Below are 19,442 nucleotides of genomic sequence, written 5' to 3'. Positions count from 1 at the left end.
AGGCAAGAACAATGATACACTATGCCCAGTGAGTCGAGAAAATTTCCCCTACCGGAACGGGAATCGAACCCGCCGTCTCCGGATTGGCGATCCATAGCCTTAACCACTAGGCTAACTGAAGACCCTCAAATCAAACATCAAAATTGTGTATTGGACGAAGCCGTATAAGCCGAAAAATATGCGAGTTCTAAAAAAGGCGTATCGATTGTTTTTTTGTAAAATTCTGTGAGGTAGTATTGCGGTGACAGGCTGGTAAAATCATACTCATGACAGTCAAAACTAATCAGGTAAAGTAGTATTGCTACTAGTTACATATTTGCAAAGGAAAACAATACGGAATAGAGCAACAATTGAACAAACTTACCCGTTTCTGTCTTCGAATCTTCTTCTGTCAATTTTTCCACCATTTTGGGAACAACCTCCTTGGCGATGATGGTCTCATTTGCATATGAAATGGCACTTCCATCCGGGTGCTTTAGTTCATTTGCAACCGAAGATTCAGCCTCGCTACCCTGGATCATTTTTGCTTCCTCCCCAACGAACTGCGTGCTTTCAATCGGCACTTTTGAGCCTCCGCCATCGACCCCACCGGGATACCCGCGATCAACCGAAGATGTCATGGATTCTTTATCGAAGCGAGGCTTTGCCTGCGATTGCGGTTGCTGTTGTTGTGACCACGGGCTACTGTTGGCATAGCTTTGCAGCAGCAGTTCCGGATTTTGATTCTGCTCTTGTTGTTCATGGGGAAGCGTTGTTGAAGGATCGATGCTCACCATGCCGTTCTTGAGGTTGTTACGCAGAAGACTGTTCACTTCTGCATCTTCGAGGTTGATATCTTTGCTTTTGACATCCGGCAAAATGGTAGGATTATGACGAATAATTTCGACTCTGTGGAAAAAGGAAAGGTTTTAGTCAGCGTGGAACTACGTTTGATTGGATCTTGAAGCATACCGAAGGATTCCATCGCGAGGCCAATCGTTCTTGACATGCTCTAGGCAGGATGTTGGCGTTTGTGAGAAATGTACATGAATGTACACTAGGATGAAGAAGGCAGCCAGCGCCTTCAGCAGCATGATCAGTTCAATGGCACGCCGCACAGGTCTGAAACAGAAAACAATAATATATTATCAACTTTAATTACAGACATTGATTTTTGTTATGTTAGGTACATGAACCTGGTTAGAAAATTTTAGCAATCTATATCAATTCTTCCTGTGCAACAAAATTGTTCTCTATATAACAACGGACATCGATTGGACTTCAAATCTACCAACCTCCAAAAAACGGACAACCGAATCACGCCTAACTTGAGCGTTAATGATTAATCATAAATTTAATCATGATCAATGATTAAGATTAATCTAAAATCATCAATCAAAGACACAAAAAAAATATTGTTTAATCATTAATCATTAATCTTAATCACGTTGCTTTCGCAATTTAATCATTAATCAGTAATCATAATCATAAGAAATTTTCCAAATCAATCATTAATCATTCATCATAAAAAATGATTCACCATATAATATATATCTTCCAATTTGAATTAGTTTTAAATGCTGTTCTAAATACTACAACCTTTTTTATGCAGGTTATTTCTATGCAATTTCAGTTTATGCATATTTTTTATGCCCTGCAATATTGTGTGTAAAAATGTAATAATGGCGGTAACTATGGCAACGGCGGACAGGGGGCGTTTATAGGGACGAGTTCAGGTTGATTGCAGGTTGAGTCCGAGGGAATTTTATGGAATTTCTGATTATTTTTGCCGAGTTTTAGAGTCGTTACGTAGGCGTTTTCGGAGCTTCCGGGCGGTCTCAGGTGAATTACGTGGGGTCCGTGGGTATTAGAAGGCCGGCTCCAGTGGGGGTTTCAGGCGGATTTGAGAGGCGTTTCATAAAATTTCAGAGGATTTTCAGAGACCTCTTAACGAAACCCCTTGAACCGCCCTGGAAATGCCTTGAAACGCCCCTGTACCTTACATAAGCTTATTGAAACGCCCTTGAATTCCCTTAATTCCGTTTCAAATGCCCTTGAAACCCCAAAATGTTCCTGAAACTCCCCTAATATAACCCTATCTTAAATGCTTCGATACGCCCTTGAAACCTCCGTAATTCCATTGAAATGCCCTTGAAATCATCATAATCAATTTTAATAAACCCTTAAACCCCTTTGTATACCTCTGAAACTCTTCTTTATACCATTGAAATGCACATACTCGCCCTTAAAGTGCTCCTGAAATTGCCTAAAACAACCCAATGAAACATCCCTGAAGACCCTTGGAACTTCCTGGGAATCCTCTTGGCCCCATCTCAAATTTCCAGGAGCAAGATCTGTTCTGGCGAACTATATTCGTTCATTAAAGCCCTCACTTCTTTATGCCCGTTTTAATTTATGCACCCCTAGCCAATGCAGAGTTACATTTCTAAGGCTAGTTTCACTTTGTACGTACTGAACAAAAAGATAGAACAAGTAATGGTCAAGTATGTAATGATTCCACTTCAAAATTACTTGAGCAGTTCGCAGGCGGCAAGCAAAGTGTAACATCGGCAATATCTCCCATGCAATTCAAATGGAGCTGTCATTTTTATTTTCGGAAAATAGTCCATTGTTCTGTCTATAATTCCGTAAGGAAAAGTAATGCTTCAGTAGTCAAAAATACTTGCAGAAAAAGAAGGAATTCTACTTGAGCGTCCTACTTGAGAACAGGAAACTATATATTTAAAATTTTAAATATATTCTAAATAACCCAGATTTATTTTTTTCATTAATCATTTACAGTTTTTTGTGATTGATTAATCATGACTAATCATGATTTTTAATCAATTAGCCATTTTGAATCATTAATCATAATCACTAATCACACATAAAAGCAAATTTAATCATTAATCATAATCATTAATCATCCTAAAAATCAAATCTATCATTAATCTTAATCATTAATCACAGAAATTGATATTTTAATCATCAATGATTAATCATGATTAAATTTTCCGTTAATCATAAACGCTTCGATATGCTAATGATTGAACTAGTTACTCAGTTAAAAAAATAATACACTTAGTAAAATATTTGAGTTTTTTGTCAAATACACGGTATTAGGAGGCACACGGTATTAGGGCATGGCACGGTACAATTGGAAATTTTGAACATGGAATTGCAAGTCACTTGGTTTCGCAGAATGTGACAAGATAATCTACGACGAATTACATTCCCACAACTTCGACATCGTAGCGCTGCAGGAACTGTATTGGACTGGACAGAAAGGGGGCGTCCATAAATGACGTAGCTTTTTTCAAGCGATTTTGTATACCCCCCTCCCCCCTCGTAGCATTTCGTCACAAATTCAGATACCCCCCTCTATAAATGACGTAGCTTGTTAAGCGACCCAAACCATCTTAGATTTTACTAGGAGTTATATCCAGATAATCTTCCAGGATTACCCAAAAGCTATTTTTGGGGTTCCTTTAGAAATTCCTTCCGGAATTCTTTCAAAAAAATCTTCCGTGTTTTCTGCAGAAATTGAACTAGGAGTTCCTTCTGAGATTCTTCCAGGAGTTTATTCAAGAATTCTCCCAAAAAATTCAGGAACTCCTCACGGAATTTCTTTTGAAATTTATCTATGATTTCATTTCAAGATTCCTCCAGGAGTTCCTTCTTAAATTCTTCTGAAAATTCCTTCAGGGATTCCTTCTGAGTTTCCTCCAGATTCTTTTGGAATGTTTTCAGAAGTTTTTTTTTTCTTGGATTCCCAGTAGGAATTCCTTACAAAGCTACTAGAGGAGCTCCGGTGTCCGGCCATTTGGCCGAATGTCGTTTGGCCGAACGCCATTTGGCCGAAAGGGTTGTTTGGCCGAATGCCGTTTGGCCAAATTATTATCAAAAGGATTTGGAGGCGTGGGCAAACTCTGGATAACATTCTAGCTGCCAATATGGTCATCAGAAATATTTCATTCTTTTAATCATAGGCTATTCTTTCAAGTTTTACCATGAAGGGAATAATTGGCGTTGAAACTGGGAATATTTTCGTCAGAGATTTTTCCTTCTTTGAATCAAAGGTTGTTCTTTCGAGTTATACTGATATAGGAAACAGTGGCAAGATCACTTAGGTTCATCATCCTTTTTCGGCTAAACAGCATTCGGCCAAACGGCGTTCGGTCAAATGACCCTTTCGGCCAAATGGCGTTCAAAATGGCCAATTTCGGCCAAATGGCATTCGGTCCAGTGTTGGTAAACTCACACTCAAAGCACACTCATGAACCGCTCCTGCTTGAGCAAACTCGCACGCGATTCTGAATCGTTTTCTCACGCACGAGAATTTCATGCAAAATCTCGCACTCACGAGTCAAGCGCCGAAATCTCGTTCGCTTGTAAATCGAATCCAAATCAATTTTAACGGCATTCAATGTTGTTGTTCGCGAACATACGCTCCAAATGACGGCAGCAGCATGGTAAGCCGCGCGACCACCAACCATTGCTTCGGAACCATCATCGATCATCGTGACGAAGCACGCGCACTCACTCGAGCCGACGAAACATCAACGATCAGCAGCGAGAGAGTGAGTGCCGTGAGGTCCTGCCGTGAGTGCAGCAGCAAACCGCACCGCCACAACCGTCATCATCGACTCTCGTCGTCGTCGCCCTGCAGGTAGCGTGATGATGGTTTGTTCCACACGCGTCGCGTGGGTTCTACGCGCGCGTAGAATATTCCACGTGGTTCTGGAATACCGCATTTTTGGGTATAAATATGCGACCCGTTCCCAGGAGGAGATCGCAGCAGTCCGCGAACGCGTGCGGGTGTGAAAATTTTCCGCTGTCATTTTTGTTTCGTTTCCGCGAGTTTTCGATTTACGATTATTTGAGCTTATATTGGAGTGTGAAAATTCGGCCGATATTATGTCCGCAGATACGGTTCTACAGAGTGCAAACCAGGGTGACAATGTTATCTTGGTAACGAAATCCGCTGAAAGTGCTGAAAGTATCGTGCCACCGCGTGTCCGGTAGTCATAAAAGGTGCCTTGTAGTGATTCAATGGTCCGAACGTGAAAACATCCGCGACAAGGAAGTGTGAAAAGTGCGTTTACTACACTTAGTTTACAGTCGCGGCTTGTTTGTCAGTGGAATTGGAGGATAAACTCCGGATGTTTCCGGCATCATTCCGATATCTCGACGAGTTACATACGAAAATTGTGCAAGTTTCGGTCGCTTCACCATGGTTCGATTCTAGATCATTTGGAAGACTCTTGGAGTTTTTATCTCGCGGTTCCGCTCTGTGTAAGGTCAAGCATTGAAAGCAGCGAGAATTTCGACCAAATATGCGTATTTGTTATTCGATATCGTGATGTGACTGAGGGACGTGAAGGTTTCAAGCTCATGGATCCAGTTAACAACATTAGGCCCTTGGACGTCCGAAAAAAAAAATCACTTTTCAAGCAGATCTACGGATGGATTATTCAAATTCGGTGAGAACGTTTCATGCTTCTTTTTTTTCATTTATAATATGTATTTTCACAACAATATCATATCTTACACCATGGAGCGTTTGGTACGGTATGTCCACGCATCCTTCCTCCCCTGTAGATTCGAGAAGTGATTCGATTCTAAGCTGAAATGAATTGAAATCGAATCATTTCAAAGAATCATCTTTGCGGTAAACGCTACGCAGTAGGCCTGGCCGCTTTGACGCTTGTGACATATCTTCGATATGCTGCAAACATCAATACTGACAAGAAAAATAATCGGGCGTAATCTAACCCGATTATTTTCCAGGATGCTTTCTTGTACTGGCTGCGTATGTGTTAGATTAGATTAGATTAGATTATAAATATGCGACCCGTTCCCAGTAGCGAGTCAGTTCAATTTCGAAAGTGATAAGTGACAAGCGTACGCGTGGCTTGGACAACGCGTAGTGAAATTACCCAAGTGTAAATAGTTAGTAGTAAGAGAAATACAGTAGTGAAAGTGATCCAGTGTTGTTTCTTCCAATCCGAGGCCCCATTTCTCTACTACTGTGCCATAGCCAAGTACAGTCCAGTGCTTCGCCTAAATTACTTCTGTTCATTGCCGAACAGTTGTTGTACGTTATATTTGCTTTTGTTCTATCATACAATCCTAAAAACTTCGATGTAAACATTAAGAACACCAAGAAATAAAGGAATGAGTTAAATCATGAGTCAACTCATGCATGATTTTTTCGGCGGTGAGTTTGGCGAGTCAAGAAACGCGCGTGAAACAACTCAATCATGAGATTTGAGAATTTGAGTTTTTACCAACACTGGTTCGGCCAAATGATCCGAAACCAGGTGGTCCTTAAGAAATTGTTAGAGGAATTCTTCGTAGAAACTATATAAAGAACTCCTGGAATAATGACATAATGCTAAACATTTCCTTTGTAACCTTAGCGGCGTGCCGTGCCCTATTGCAAGCTATTGGCCGTGAGAAGCATTTGAGCGAAATTGATTTTTGTCTGCATACACACTACATTATTCTTTACGCGGGATTTCAAAACCATTTTCTCAGATACAGTTGTTGCGTCCGACAGCTGTATGTCTTATGAAATTAAGCCGGCATTTATTTCCATTATTTGTTGTGGTTTTTCGATTTTGTCACGGTTATATTTTATCACGCTCCATTATATCACACTCGATTTTAGCACGCTATTTTTTTTTTTCGATTATATCACGCTGTCATAATCGATACAAATATTGCTAAGCACATATTCCAAACTATATAGGACACATGAATCGTCATAAGTAAGATATGTTGCACATTAGTATACGATTATGGTGATTCGATTATCTAGAGTCACATGTTACGTTTAAGTTTGTTTTGAGATTATATTAATTAGAGAATCAACATGTGAACACAATGAATAAGCAGAAAACTATATTAAGCTGAATCCGCCACGCACGCCAACATCATTTCTCGAAAATCGAGCACTAACGACCAATTCAAATAGCTGTCAACATAAAGGCCTTTCGCAAAGCGACGACGCAAAAACAAGCGCCGCCGGACGGCGAGTTGGAACGCACACACAGGCGAAACCGACAACAGCAGAGCTCGATCGTTCTTTTGTGATCCCGTCAGAACCAATCGTCTCCGTCCGTTCGATCGCGTTGGACGCGACCACGCGAGTGAAAATCTGCAGCTCGAATTCAGCAACCAAATTTTCTTCTAGCGGAGAAAACAGCAAGATATCCATCAAATCTTGTGCTGCGCAGGTGAGTGACAAAACCCAATCGTCGTTTGGCGGCAAAATAGTGAGGTGTTCTTCACATTGTAGGACGACGGGACGAGTTGGCTGTGTTTGCCTATTTACGGCACGTGTTGCTTAACCTCCAAAAACGTTGGCCGCACCGAAATCCAACCTACCGATCGGTTGGCAGATAAGATCGACCACCACACATCTGAGAGCATCGGATCCGACAATTCCATCCGGTAAGCTAAAATTTCAAGACCCAGAGAATGTACACTGATGAAATCTTCACTCGGCAGAAACAACGCTGGAAGCACCGCTTGGGGTGAAGGCGCACAAGAGCGACGCCATATTGTCGGGCAGTGCATTTGCGCGGGACCAGAGGCCTTCCGTAGGAAGTGAGTAGGAAGAACCATCCTGAAATCAAGAATTGGCTAACCCTCTGGTGGCCGCAGGGCCTTTGTTTACACCTTTATTTCCAGTTTCGCTTCGCGAGACGGAAGCAGCATCGTGCAGCTCCAGCGGTGGACAATTCGGAGAGATCAGGTGGTGAGCAAGCCTGTGGACCCGAAGAGGTCCAATTACGGTGTGTTCGCATCAGGTGACTTGACGGCTTGACGACCGAAATTGCGGAGGAGACGGCACGGGCATTCCCGATTACGGTTTCGACATCGAGGCCGAGTGGACGACACGAAAATTCCCACTACGGTTGTGGATTCGGCCGGTTTCGCTCGACAGGAACAAGATCCGAGGATAAACAGCGGAGGCCAGCGGTGAATAGGGTAGCTCCAACAGATTCCATCCACGGAGTTGCCCGGGTCCGCTAAACGAGCTGCGATCAGGGTGAGTGGACGTCACCTACGTACTCACTCCGGTCCGACATCGACTGAGCGCTCTCGACGGTACGACGTGGCACGGTGAGAAGCACCGCTGGGCCAAATTCCCGACGGTTCGAGGACGTGTACGAACAGCGATGATGGGTCAGCGGATGACCAGTGCGTTGGCGGCGGAGCGGCATGGGGGACGCCCCAAGAAGATAAGTGCTAGCATTTAAGATCATATTTGGCGATTGCCAACTCCAAATGTTTAGCTAGTAAGCCAATAAGCTAGAGAGGAAGATGGGTAGACCCAAATATATGTATTGATCTGCGATTTGATGTTTTTGTGGTTTGCGTTGAGCCTTTGCCCTTCAGTGTTTGCGGTTTTTGTTCTTTAAGCCTCGCTAACGGTATTTTGCTCTATCCGCTACCGGGGAACTTGCAACACTGGCGCCCAACTGAAAATCCACATATAGATACTACCGTTTAGCGATTTTTTTTTGGTTTGTGATCATAAGTTTTGATTTGGTTTTGTGCCTTTTTGGTTATCCGGCCTACGATAACCAATATATTTTAGCCCTTTACGCATAAAATTCGATACATAACATGGACTACACACACTTAACAGACGAAGAGGTGACGTATGAGCTGGCTCTGCGTCACGTAGTAAATTTAGGACCCACTACCCACAGAGGGAAAGTCCTCCGTCTGAAGGCACTCCTCCAGGAGGAAGCCTTAAGAGATAACCAGCCCACTAGCTCAGCCCATGTAATGAGTCCACAGTCAAACATTGAATACTGTGAAACTCAAATACAGCAGCTGCACATAAGCACTGAAGCGGCCATTCGAACAGCCGATAGGGCTGCGATCAGTCAATGTCGAACGCGGCTGACCCACTATCGCGACAGATTACGTTTGATCAATCCTCCGATCGAATTGAGAGAATTGCATGGAATGTTAACCATGCACGTAACTGTTTTGCTCAACAAAGTGAATGGTACTAGTGTAGTGAGTTGTGTGCAACGAGGTGAGAATGAGGTGAACCACACAAGTTCAACGGGTGCCATAAGAAGAAGCAACAACGAAGAGGAAGGAGCAGTCGGTGGAACGGCGGATGCCACGATTCCAGTGGGCAACAATTTAAATCAAGAATCCACACCACCGCCAGCATCACAGCCGCCTCTGATGACGTCATTCTCTGGTGGACAGGGACGAGGATTGCTGTTTTCGAGTTCGTTTCGAGCGCGAGACAATGAAGATGGAGGTGAAACACAGCCTAGACAACGGAACACCTCACCACCGCCTCCCTACCTTCCACGGGAGCGAGAAACATGGAACCGGACAGCTCGAGAAACACAATCACGAGAAGTTCACGAGCTGCAATCGAGAATAGTGGAGATGCAGGAAAGAGAGCAGCGGATGCACGAAGAATACTGCCGAATGCGGGACGATCTGGAGCGGCTAGTGCGTCGAGAACGACCAGCGCCGGAACGAGTGGATGATCGACGGATACAGAAGGCCGTGCACAACTGGCCTTTCAAGTTTCGCGGCGAAAAGGACACGACGTCACTCAACGTGTTCCTAGATCGCGTGGAGACGTTCGCGAGATCGGAAGGCATGAGTGATGCCACACTTCTGAGTTCCATCAAGCATCTACTGCAGGAGGACGCCATCGACTGGTACTCACGAGCAACGTCGCAAAACCAGTTGCGGACCTGGGACCAGTTCAAGCGGGAGATCAGAAGGGAATTCCTGCCCAGCGGATACTCCCAAATTCTGCGTCTGGAAGCCAGCTTTCGATTTCAAGGAAGGGAGGAATCCTTTGCGAAGTTCTACCGAGACATCTCAGCGCTCTTCCGCTTCGTCGATCCACCCATTCCAGACGACGAAAAGTTCTTCCTGGTGAAGAAAAACATGAACGAGAACTACGCAGCCATCGTAACAGCAGCGAGGCCTCGTTCACTGGAAGAAATGGTGGAAGTCTGCACCGGATACGACGAGACGAGGATGCTTCTGAACAGACAGCGCAGGATTCCCATTCCGCACAGCGCGCTTCTGGAACCGAACTTCGCTACACCAGTAGTTCCTAGCAGACCACCACCGGTTCAGCATCACCAACAGCCACAGCGGTTCAACAGAGTTCACGTCGTGGAGGTAGAAGAAGGCGCATTCGAGCACGAAGCAGCGGAGGAAGGACCAGAAGACAATTGGCAGCACAACATCGACGAGCTGGTGGAGCAAGTCAACGCGTTGAAGTTGAACATTGAGCGGAGATCTGCGAGACCAAGCTTTGCCGCACGCGACGAAAGGCAGACAAGGCCAACGGATAGGTACAACCGGACAGAGGCTGACGTCCTGCGAGCAGCGCGGCAGTACACAAGAGAGGCGCAAACGCCGGCACAGCAGCAGCGGCCACAAGCCGCATCGTTCCAGACTCGGCCACCACAACAGCAGCAAGAACAGCCGCAAAGAGCACAGGGCTGGCAAGTACGACAGTGGATGCCAAGTTCGGATCAGAGCGACAACAACCGAAGAAGCCAACGTCTGCTGCCAGAACCAGGCAGGCAACGGGAAGATCGCCACATACAACAGGAAGAAGCTCCGAACGATCAACGACCAGCAATGCTCTGCTGGAACTGCGACGAGGAAGGCCACAGATTCACGGACTGTCCGAAACCGCAAGCCATTCTCTTCTGCTACCGGTGTGGACGGAAGGGCTACTCGTTGCGCAGTTGCTTCACGTGTCGCACGGACGCGTTAAACTACCCAGCGGAGAACCAGCAATAGAGGGGAGCAGCTCTCCGCAAAATCTCGGAGACCCCTCCGACATCCCGGAATTTCAAAACCTCAACTCGATCATTATCAACCCCGGAAGTGACAATAGACCGCACGCCGTCATATCAGTGCTGGGCAAGGAGTTAACAGCTTTGCTGGATAGCGGAGCAAACTGCTCCCTACTAGGAGGAAAAAGAGTCGAGCTGGCGGAAGACTGCGGTTTGCAGAAAGGAACCGTCAGCGGCGGAATAAAAACGGCGGACGGCACAAGACACAACATTTCGCATTTCGTCTATCTCCCAATAGTGTACAACAACCGCAACGAAGTTCTTCCAGTGCTTTTGGTACCTTCGATTCCAGACTGCGTCATCCTAGGAATGAACTTCTGGGAAAAATTTGGCGTCAAAGCGGTGTGTTGCACACTAGAAGCGAAGCAGGAAGACCAGATCAGCGAAGACCAGGAGATGAAGCAGCTCAGCCCCGAACAACAACGGCGCCTAGAGCAGGCGATCCAGAAGTTTCCGAAAGCGGTAGAGGGAAGACTAGGACGCACGAAGCTGTACGAGCATCGAATCGATGTGGGGAATGCACCGCCCCGTAAACAACGGCATTACCCTATGTCGCCGTATGTTCTACAGGAGGTCAACAAAGAGATCGACCGGATGATAGCGCTGGACGTCATTGAGGAGGCGCAGTTCTCGCCATGGAACAATCCGCTGGTCGCCGTCAAGAAGAAAACTGGGCAGTATCGCGTCTGTCTGGACGCGCGTCACCTCAACTCCATCATGGTGAACGAGGGCTATCCGATACCCCAGATTGCAGCGATCACCAACAACCTCCGAAGCAGCAAATACATTTCTTCGATCGATCTCAAGGATGCCTTCTGGCAGCTACCACTTCATCCAGGTTCGAGACAACTGACAGCCTTCACCGTTCCATCCAGAGGCCACTTCCAATTCAAGGTGGTGCCTTTCGGGCTGTGTACGGCAAGTCAAGCCCTAGCGAGACTTATGACCCACCTATTCGCCGATCTAGAACCGCTGGTTTTCCATTATCTGGATGACATTATCATCTGCTCCGAAACATTCGAAGAGCACATCGCTCTGCTCGAAGAAGTAGCCCGCCGGCTACGCCAAGCGAATCTCACGATTTCATCGGAGAAGTCCAAGTTCTGCCGGAAGAGCATGAAGTACCTCGGCTACGTAATCGACGAGCAAGGTTGGCGTGTAGACGACGAGAAGATCCAAGCGATCGTACAGTTCCCGACTCCAACAACACGCAAAGAAGTGCAGCGATTTCTCGGTGTTTGCAACTGGTACCGACGCTTCATCGCCGGTTTCTCGCAGCTAGCAGCTCCGCTAACAAACTTGACGTCAGGCAAGACCAAGTTCCGTTGGAATCCGATAGCTGAAGAAGCGTTCCTCAAGCTAAAAGCAGCTCTGGTTTCGGCACCGGTACTGGCGATGCCGGACTACAGCAAACCGTTCGCCATAGCGTGCGATGCCAGCGACACAGCAATCGGAGCAGTGCTAACGCAGGAGATCAACGGCGAGGAACATCCCATCAGCTACTTCTCGCAGAAGTTGTCAGCATCGGAGAGGAAGTACTCGGTCACGGAGCGGGAGTGCCTCGCAGTGATCCGAGCGATCGAGAAGTTTAGAGGCTACGTAGAAGGAATCCGGTTCATTGTCCACTGTGACCATGCAGCACTCAGCTACCTGAAGTCGATGAAGAACCCGACGGCTTTGATGAGCCGGTGGCTGTTGCGTCTGAACGCGTTTGATTTCGAGATCCGGTACAGGAAGGGTTCCATCAACGTTGTTCCAGATGCTCTCTCGAGGACGGTGGCAGAAGCAGTCTTCACGGTAGACCAAGTCCTAGATCCGTGGTACAGGAAGCTGGTGGACAGAGTAAAGAGCGAAGGAGATAAGTTCCCGGACTTCCGCATAGCAAACGACACGCTATTCAAGAACTGCCGTTGCAAGGACGAAGTGGGAGCAGTTTACCATAAGTGGAAGCAAGTCGTTCCGAAAGAAGAGAGGTTCCAGCTAATCCGAAGATTCCACGACGAACCGGCAGCAGCGCATCTTGGTTTCTACAAGACCTGGCACAAGCTACAAGCCCACTACTACTGGCCACAGATGCAACAGGAGATTCACGATTACGTTATGAACTGTGCGACCTGCAAAGCGTGCAAGGCACCGGGGAAAAGAATGATGCCGCAAATGGGGAACCCGAAGCCGGCGAAGACTCCTTGGGAGATGATATCGGTAGACTTTGTCGGTCCGCTCACACGTTCCAAGCGAGGAAACACAGTGCTGTTGGTAGTAGTCGACTGGGTCAGCAAATACGTGATTGTCAAGCCGATGCGCGCAGCGGATTCGCAGAAGATGGTGGAGTTCCTGGAAGAAGAAGTTTGTCTGAAGTTCTCTCGGCCGCGGCTGATACTGTCCGATAACGGGAAACAGTTCGAATCGATGGTGTTCAAGTCCTGGCTAGCGAAACACAAGATAGGCCACATGAAGACAGCGTTCTACTGTCCGCAGGTCAATAACGCCGAACGCGTCAACCGCGTCGTAGTAACCTGCATCCGGGCATTGTTGGATGGCGATCATAGAGAGTGGGACGAAAAGCTACCGGCGATCACGGCGGCTATAAACGCTGCTCGGCACGAAGCGACGGGCGTTAGTCCACACGAAGCCAACTTTGGACGAAATCTGTTGTTGCACACGGATCTGTACACGCAGCAGGAGCTCAACACACCAGAAGACCCGAAGGTAGCGCAGGACCTACGACTCTCGGCGATTCGTCGAATCCAGAAGCTAATCATCGAGCGGATTAAGAACAGCCACCAGCGGGCGAAGCAGCGATACAACCTTCGCACAAGATCAGTTGCGTTCAAAGTCGGAGACTTGGTTTGGCGGCGATCGTTCGTACTCTCCTCAAAGGCGGACCAAATCAACAGCAAGCTTGAGCCGAAATTCGTTCCGGCCATCGTCAAGGAGATCATCGGGACGAACCTGTACGTGTTAGAAGATGTTCTGAGCGGCAAGAAGGGAAGATACCACGCGAAGGACATCAAGGCGGACTAAACGAATATGTGCTAGCTATGCAAACAGGCGGTGCCTATCAACGAAGAAGCGAACGCTGAAGAAAACACCACAATTGGGCATTATTACAGCGAACAGGAAGGCGGAGAAGTTCCAACCGGATTCTGCACTTCCGTTACACCGATTTGACGACTACATCTACGGGAATCGTCGTTCCTAGCAGCGAGATTCCGGGCTGTTCAAGCTATGTACACAGGCGGTGCCTGTCAACCACGAAGCAGTCAAGCAAGCAGAAACACCAATCACTGGGAGATTTGACCACGAGCGCTGAGGGTGAGAAGCTGTCGCAATACTGCTCCACCACAGCAACACCGATTGTGAGTCGACGGCAAGGATTTCCGTACATCCGTACGAGGTTCCACTATGTTAAAGCTATGTCCGCAGGCAATGCCTGTCAACCATGAGTACCACGCTCCAAAAACACGTAACAAACGGGAAAATGGTAGAAAGTCAGGTGTGATGAGCAAAAACTTCTTTACGACTACCTCTCCACCTTGACAGATCAGCCAGCTTTGTGTAGACCACGATCTTCGTCGGAAGCACGGAACGATTTGCGATATCTTCACCCGGTCCGTCAGAAGGCCGAAGAGTAGCAAGTAGGAGAATCAACATGCGGTACCCAAACACTTCCATCGCGCCAGGAGGTGTACCGTGAGCCGTTCGCCAAGCGAGAGAAATGGCACCCTGTGATTCTGAAAACGGGACGCAGGTTTCTCGTCAAGGCACCAGATGTATTCTCTGATAGGAGGAGTGGAGACCCGGAGATCGACGACCAAACATCGGTTCGGCGCGGAGTTGAAGCTTACGGCCACTATCAGGCGCAGGGAGACAGCAACTGGAGAGCTTTGGGAGAGCAGGAGGATGTAGAAAAGCCTACAGTGGGCGCGGGAAATTGGAACCCTGAAAGCGATGCGAGTAAGGAGGCTCCAAATACCAGGACGAAGACACGCCAAACACCAGGACGAATCGACAGCCTACTGAAGGCGAGGGAGACTGGGACCCTGAAAACAGCAGTGAGTAGGGAGGCTCCAGATACCATGTCAAAGAGCGCCGCAACCATCAGCCTACAGCGGGCAAGGGAGACTGGGACCCTGAAAACAGTAGTGAGTAAGGAGGCTCCAGATACCAGTACAGAGAGCACAGCAGTCATCAGCCTACAGCGGGCGAGGGAGATTGGGACCCTGAAAACAGCAGTGAGTAGGGAGGCTCCAAACACCACTACGAACAACCCAGCGAATCGACAGACTACAAAGAGCGATCAACATGCGGTACCTAAACACTTCCATCGCGCCAGGAGGTGTACCGTGAGCCGTTCGCCAATCGAGAGAAATGGCAACCCTGTGATTCTGGAAACGGGACACAGGGATCTCGTCAACGCACCAGATGTATTCTCTGATAGGAGGAGTGGAGACCCGGAGATCGACGACCAAACATCGGTTCGGCGCGGAGTCGAAGCTTACGGCCACTATCAGGCGCAGTGAGACAGCAACTGGAGGGCATTGAGAGAGCAGAAGGACGTAGCAGGCAGCCCACGGCGGGCGAGGGAGATTGGGACCCTGAAAACAGTAGTGAGTAGGGAGGCTCCAAATACCAGGACGAAGATGCGCAGCAACCAACAGCCTACAGCGGGCGAGGGAGACTGGGACCCTGAAAGCCATCGTTGAGTAGGGAGGCTCCAGATACCAAACAAACAGGACATCGAGTGAAGCGCAACGACATCCGAGGAACCCTCACACCGAAACACCAAGTGGTCATGCCGTTAGCCGATCGAGACAAATCGAGCCCATCATCAACTATTCGACCACCCTCACTAACACAGAGCTATGAGTGGCACCACTACGAAGGAAGAGAACACGATCTCGGCAATCCAAGCACATCCACGACTGAATGGTGCACACGAACCCTCAAGTGTTTCCAGTCAATTCGAATGCGTGGCCAAGGGTTAAAGATCTGGGGGTCGTCATGAAATCTTCATCCCAAAAGTAACGCGACCAGGGGCGCGGTAAAACCCTATTTCTCGGGCTCATGACGATTTAGATTAGTAAATTTTTCTTTTCTCAGAATATGCACAAACCAGAACAAACCAAATTTGTCCTTGTAGATAGTCTGTAAATATAGCTTCTTAATGTTTTGTGTGCGATTAAGCCTATTTTAGTCAATAGAATAGGCTAGAATCCGATTTGAATGTTTGCCGTAGGATTCGTGGAAGCTGGACAAGGACATTGGTCAGAGACGATTTGAGAGGTCGAAGATTTTGCCAGGCGCAGCTGGCGTGAAGTTTAGTTAGCATTAGGATTATGCAGTTTGGAGGATAGAGAAGATTTGGCAAGCAGCCGAGGCTTGCGTATGAGTTTGGGTTTAGTTGAGGAAAAGATGTAACTTGAGGTCTGCTCAAGAGTTAGGTTGACCGACTTGTCTCTGACCATCATCCTAGGAGGATGAGTGAAGATTTTGTGAATTTTTCATAAATCGCTTGATCATCGATTTATGAAAAATTCTTCCGCTACGGTAGAGTTGTGTTACGTTTAAGTTTGTTTTGAGATTATATTAATTAGAGAATCAACATGTGAACACAATGAATAAGCAGAAAACTATATTAAGCTGAATCCGCCACGCACGCCAACATCATTTCTCGAAAATCGAGCACTAACGACCAATTCAAATAGCTGTCAACATAAAGGCCTTTCGCAAAGCGACGACGCAAAAACAAGCGCCGCCGGACGGCGAGTTGGAACGCACACACAGGCGAAACCGACAACAGCAGAGCTCGATCGTTCTTTTGTGATCCCGTCAGAACCAATCGTCTCCGTCCGTTCGATCGCGTTGGACGCGACCACGCGAGTGAAAATCTGCAGCTCGAATTCAGCAACCAAATTTTCTTCTAGCGGAGAAAACAGCAAGATATCCATCAAATCTTGTGCTGCGCAGGTGAGTGACAAAACCCAATCGTCGTTTGGCGGCAAAATAGTGAGGTGTTCTTCACATTGTAGGACGACGGGACGAGTTGGCTGTGTTTGCCTATTTACGGCACGTGTTGCTTAACCTCCAAAAACGTTGGCCGCACCGAAATCCAACCTACCGATCGGTTGGCAGATAAGATCGACCACCACACATCTGAGAGCATCGGATCCGACAATTCCATCCGGTAAGCTAAAATTTCAAGACCCAGAGAATGTACACTGATGAAATCTTCACTCGGCAGAAACAACGCTGGAAGCACCGCTTGGGGTGAAGGCGCACAAGAGCGACGCCATATTGTCGGGCAGTGCATTTGCGCGGGACCAGAGGCCTTCCGTAGGAAGTGAGTAGGAAGAACCATCCTGAAATCAAGAATTGGCTAACCCTCTGGTGGCCGCAGGGCCTTTGTTTACACCTTTATTTCCAGTTTCGCTTCGCGAGACGGAAGCAGCATCGTGCAGCTCCAGCGGTGGACAATTCGGAGAGATCAGGTGGTGAGCAAGCCTGTGGACCCGAAGAGGTCCAATTACGGTGTGTTCGCATCAGGTGACTTGACGGCTTGACGACCGAAATTGCGGAGGAGACGGCACGGGCATTCCCGATTACGGTTTCGACATCGAGGCCGAGTGGACGACACGAAAATTCCCACTACGGTTGTGGATTCGGCCGGTTTCGCTCGACAGGAACAAGATCCGAGGATAAACAGCGGAGGCCAGCGGTGAATAGGGTAGCTCCAACAGATTCCATCCACGGAGTTGCCCGGGTCCGCTAAACGAGCTGCGATCAGGGTGAGTGGACGTCACCTACGTACTCACTCCGGTCCGACATCGACTGAGCGCTCTCGACGGTACGACGTGGCACGGTGAGAAGCACCGCTGGGCCAAATTCCCGACGGTTCGAGGACGTGTACGAACAGCGATGATGGGTCAGCGGATGACCAGTGCGTTGGCGGCGGAGCGGCATGGGGGACGCCCCAAGAAGATAAGTGCTAGCATTTAAGATCATATTTGGCGATTGCCAACTCCAAATGTTTAGCTAGTAAGCCAATAAGCTAGAGAGGAAGATGGGTAGACCCAAATATATGTATTGATCTGCGATTTGATGTTTTTGTGGTTTGCGTTGAGCCTTTGCCCTTCAGTGTTTGCGGTTTTTGTTCTTTAAGCCTCGCTAACGGTATTTTGCTCTATCCGCTACCGGGGAACTTGCAACACACATTCTAATGCTTTGCTTTGCATCGAGTCCGGTCTGTATGCGTTAACTCTACGCGTTACATTTTCCATCAGGGGTCTCCAGTTAGCCTTTGTGAATCAGGTTTTGGATTACCGGGTGGGTTCAATTCCCATTCCAGTCGGGAACTTTTCTAGACTTTCCTATGAATTGTGTATAATTGTACTTGCCCCACAATATACAAATTCATACAATGGCAGGTATGTAAGGACATATATGAGCGAATCCAAAGATGGCCGTCACAATGGCTGCCTTGCAAATACCGAAAGCACGGATCTCGTCATCTAAACAACAAACAGAGCTGAAAAAGCAATGAGTAGCCTTGCTCACTCGTGATAAACATTGAGTAGCATTTTCGTTTTCGGGCGTTTTGTGGATGACGAGATTGATGCTCTCAAAAATGCGAGTCAAAAATGCACCTGGACGCTCTCCCATTTCACCCTTCAATTAATAACTGTGATAGTACTCAAAAAACACTAAGTTGAAGAGAGGCAGCCCTAGTTCCATTGGGAACATAGTCACAAAGAAGAAGTAGAAGAAGAAAAGGGGTTTTCAGTTAGAATCTTACTTTGGTTTATTTTTTTTGTGTATTTTAATTATTATTAACGAGCTTTTCAACCAAAGGCTCGTTCATGTCGGGACCCGCGGTTTCACTTCGCTAACATTTTGTAAATTTATGGGCTTTTAAAAATTGATATGTTGTTCAATCAATGCCAACCAGCACATCGAACGATCAGAAATTAAAGACAGAACCTTAAAATTTCGAGACAATTGTACAACAAAGCGTAACGCGACAATATCGCAAAAATGTCAAAGTTTGATTTTTCAACCAGAAATTCCCAACCTTCTGGAAACACTTTTGAAAATGTTAATTACTCGACGATTAATTTCAGCAATTATCTTTATACGGCAATCCATGAGACAGATGCGATCAGCTGATTTTCTTTGTTTACCATGTATTTCGGGGTGACAGTTGAACACAAAGGAATTTGTTAAGCACCGAGAACACTCGACGAAAATTTGCTAAGCTGCACGTACACTGTATTTACAATTTCAGCTGTCACCCCCATCGCGATATGTCGTCATGGATTGCCTTATTTTGCTGTGTAAAGATTAGAAATCGACAACATATGGAAACATCGTTCCATGAAGTTAAACTATGGTGTAGAAGTGCCCATAATACCTCTATTAATTGATCTTATTTACAGAGACATTAAAAATAATTACATACAAGAATATTGGACTTCCATTATCGGGTTTGATATTTTGTTCGTTTTTGTTTGTTTTTTTGTGTGCAAGTGTATTTTGATTAATAAACGCATTCGAAAAAAAAGATGTTTCAATTATATCACGCTCCAA

General features: G+C 46.8%; 1 protein-coding gene and 2 long non-coding RNA genes across 4 annotated transcripts in view; 2 read left to right on the top strand and 1 right to left on the bottom strand.

Moving 5' to 3' along the window:
- The window catches only part of LOC109411069 (membralin), a 237,071-nt gene that overhangs the window by 209,793 nt on the left and 7,836 nt on the right, over positions 1-19,442 (bottom strand). For both annotated transcript variants that reach the window (XM_029880157.2, XM_062852282.1), the window contains 2 exons: positions 952-1,101; positions 365-888 (listed from right to left, as the gene is read on the bottom strand). In XM_029880157.2, coding sequence (XP_029736017.1) covers positions 365-888; positions 952-1,101 — 674 coding nt within the window. The remainder of the gene's footprint in view (positions 1-364; positions 889-951; positions 1,102-19,442) is intronic.
- Positions 6,815-8,481, top strand: LOC115264388 (uncharacterized). The gene is made up of 3 exons (XR_009997816.1): positions 6,815-7,220; positions 7,283-7,437; positions 7,495-8,481. It is a non-coding gene; the product is annotated as an uncharacterized LOC115264388 (long non-coding RNA).
- Positions 16,255-18,066, top strand: LOC134288208 (uncharacterized). The gene is made up of 3 exons (XR_009997815.1): positions 16,255-16,826; positions 16,889-17,043; positions 17,101-18,066. It is a non-coding gene; the product is annotated as an uncharacterized LOC134288208 (long non-coding RNA).

Source organism: Aedes albopictus, chromosome 2, assembly GCF_035046485.1.
Source record: "Aedes albopictus strain Foshan chromosome 2, AalbF5, whole genome shotgun sequence".
Classification (NCBI taxonomy): domain Eukaryota; kingdom Metazoa; phylum Arthropoda; class Insecta; order Diptera; family Culicidae; genus Aedes; species Aedes albopictus.
This window is presented reverse-complemented; position numbering and strand designations above follow the sequence as displayed.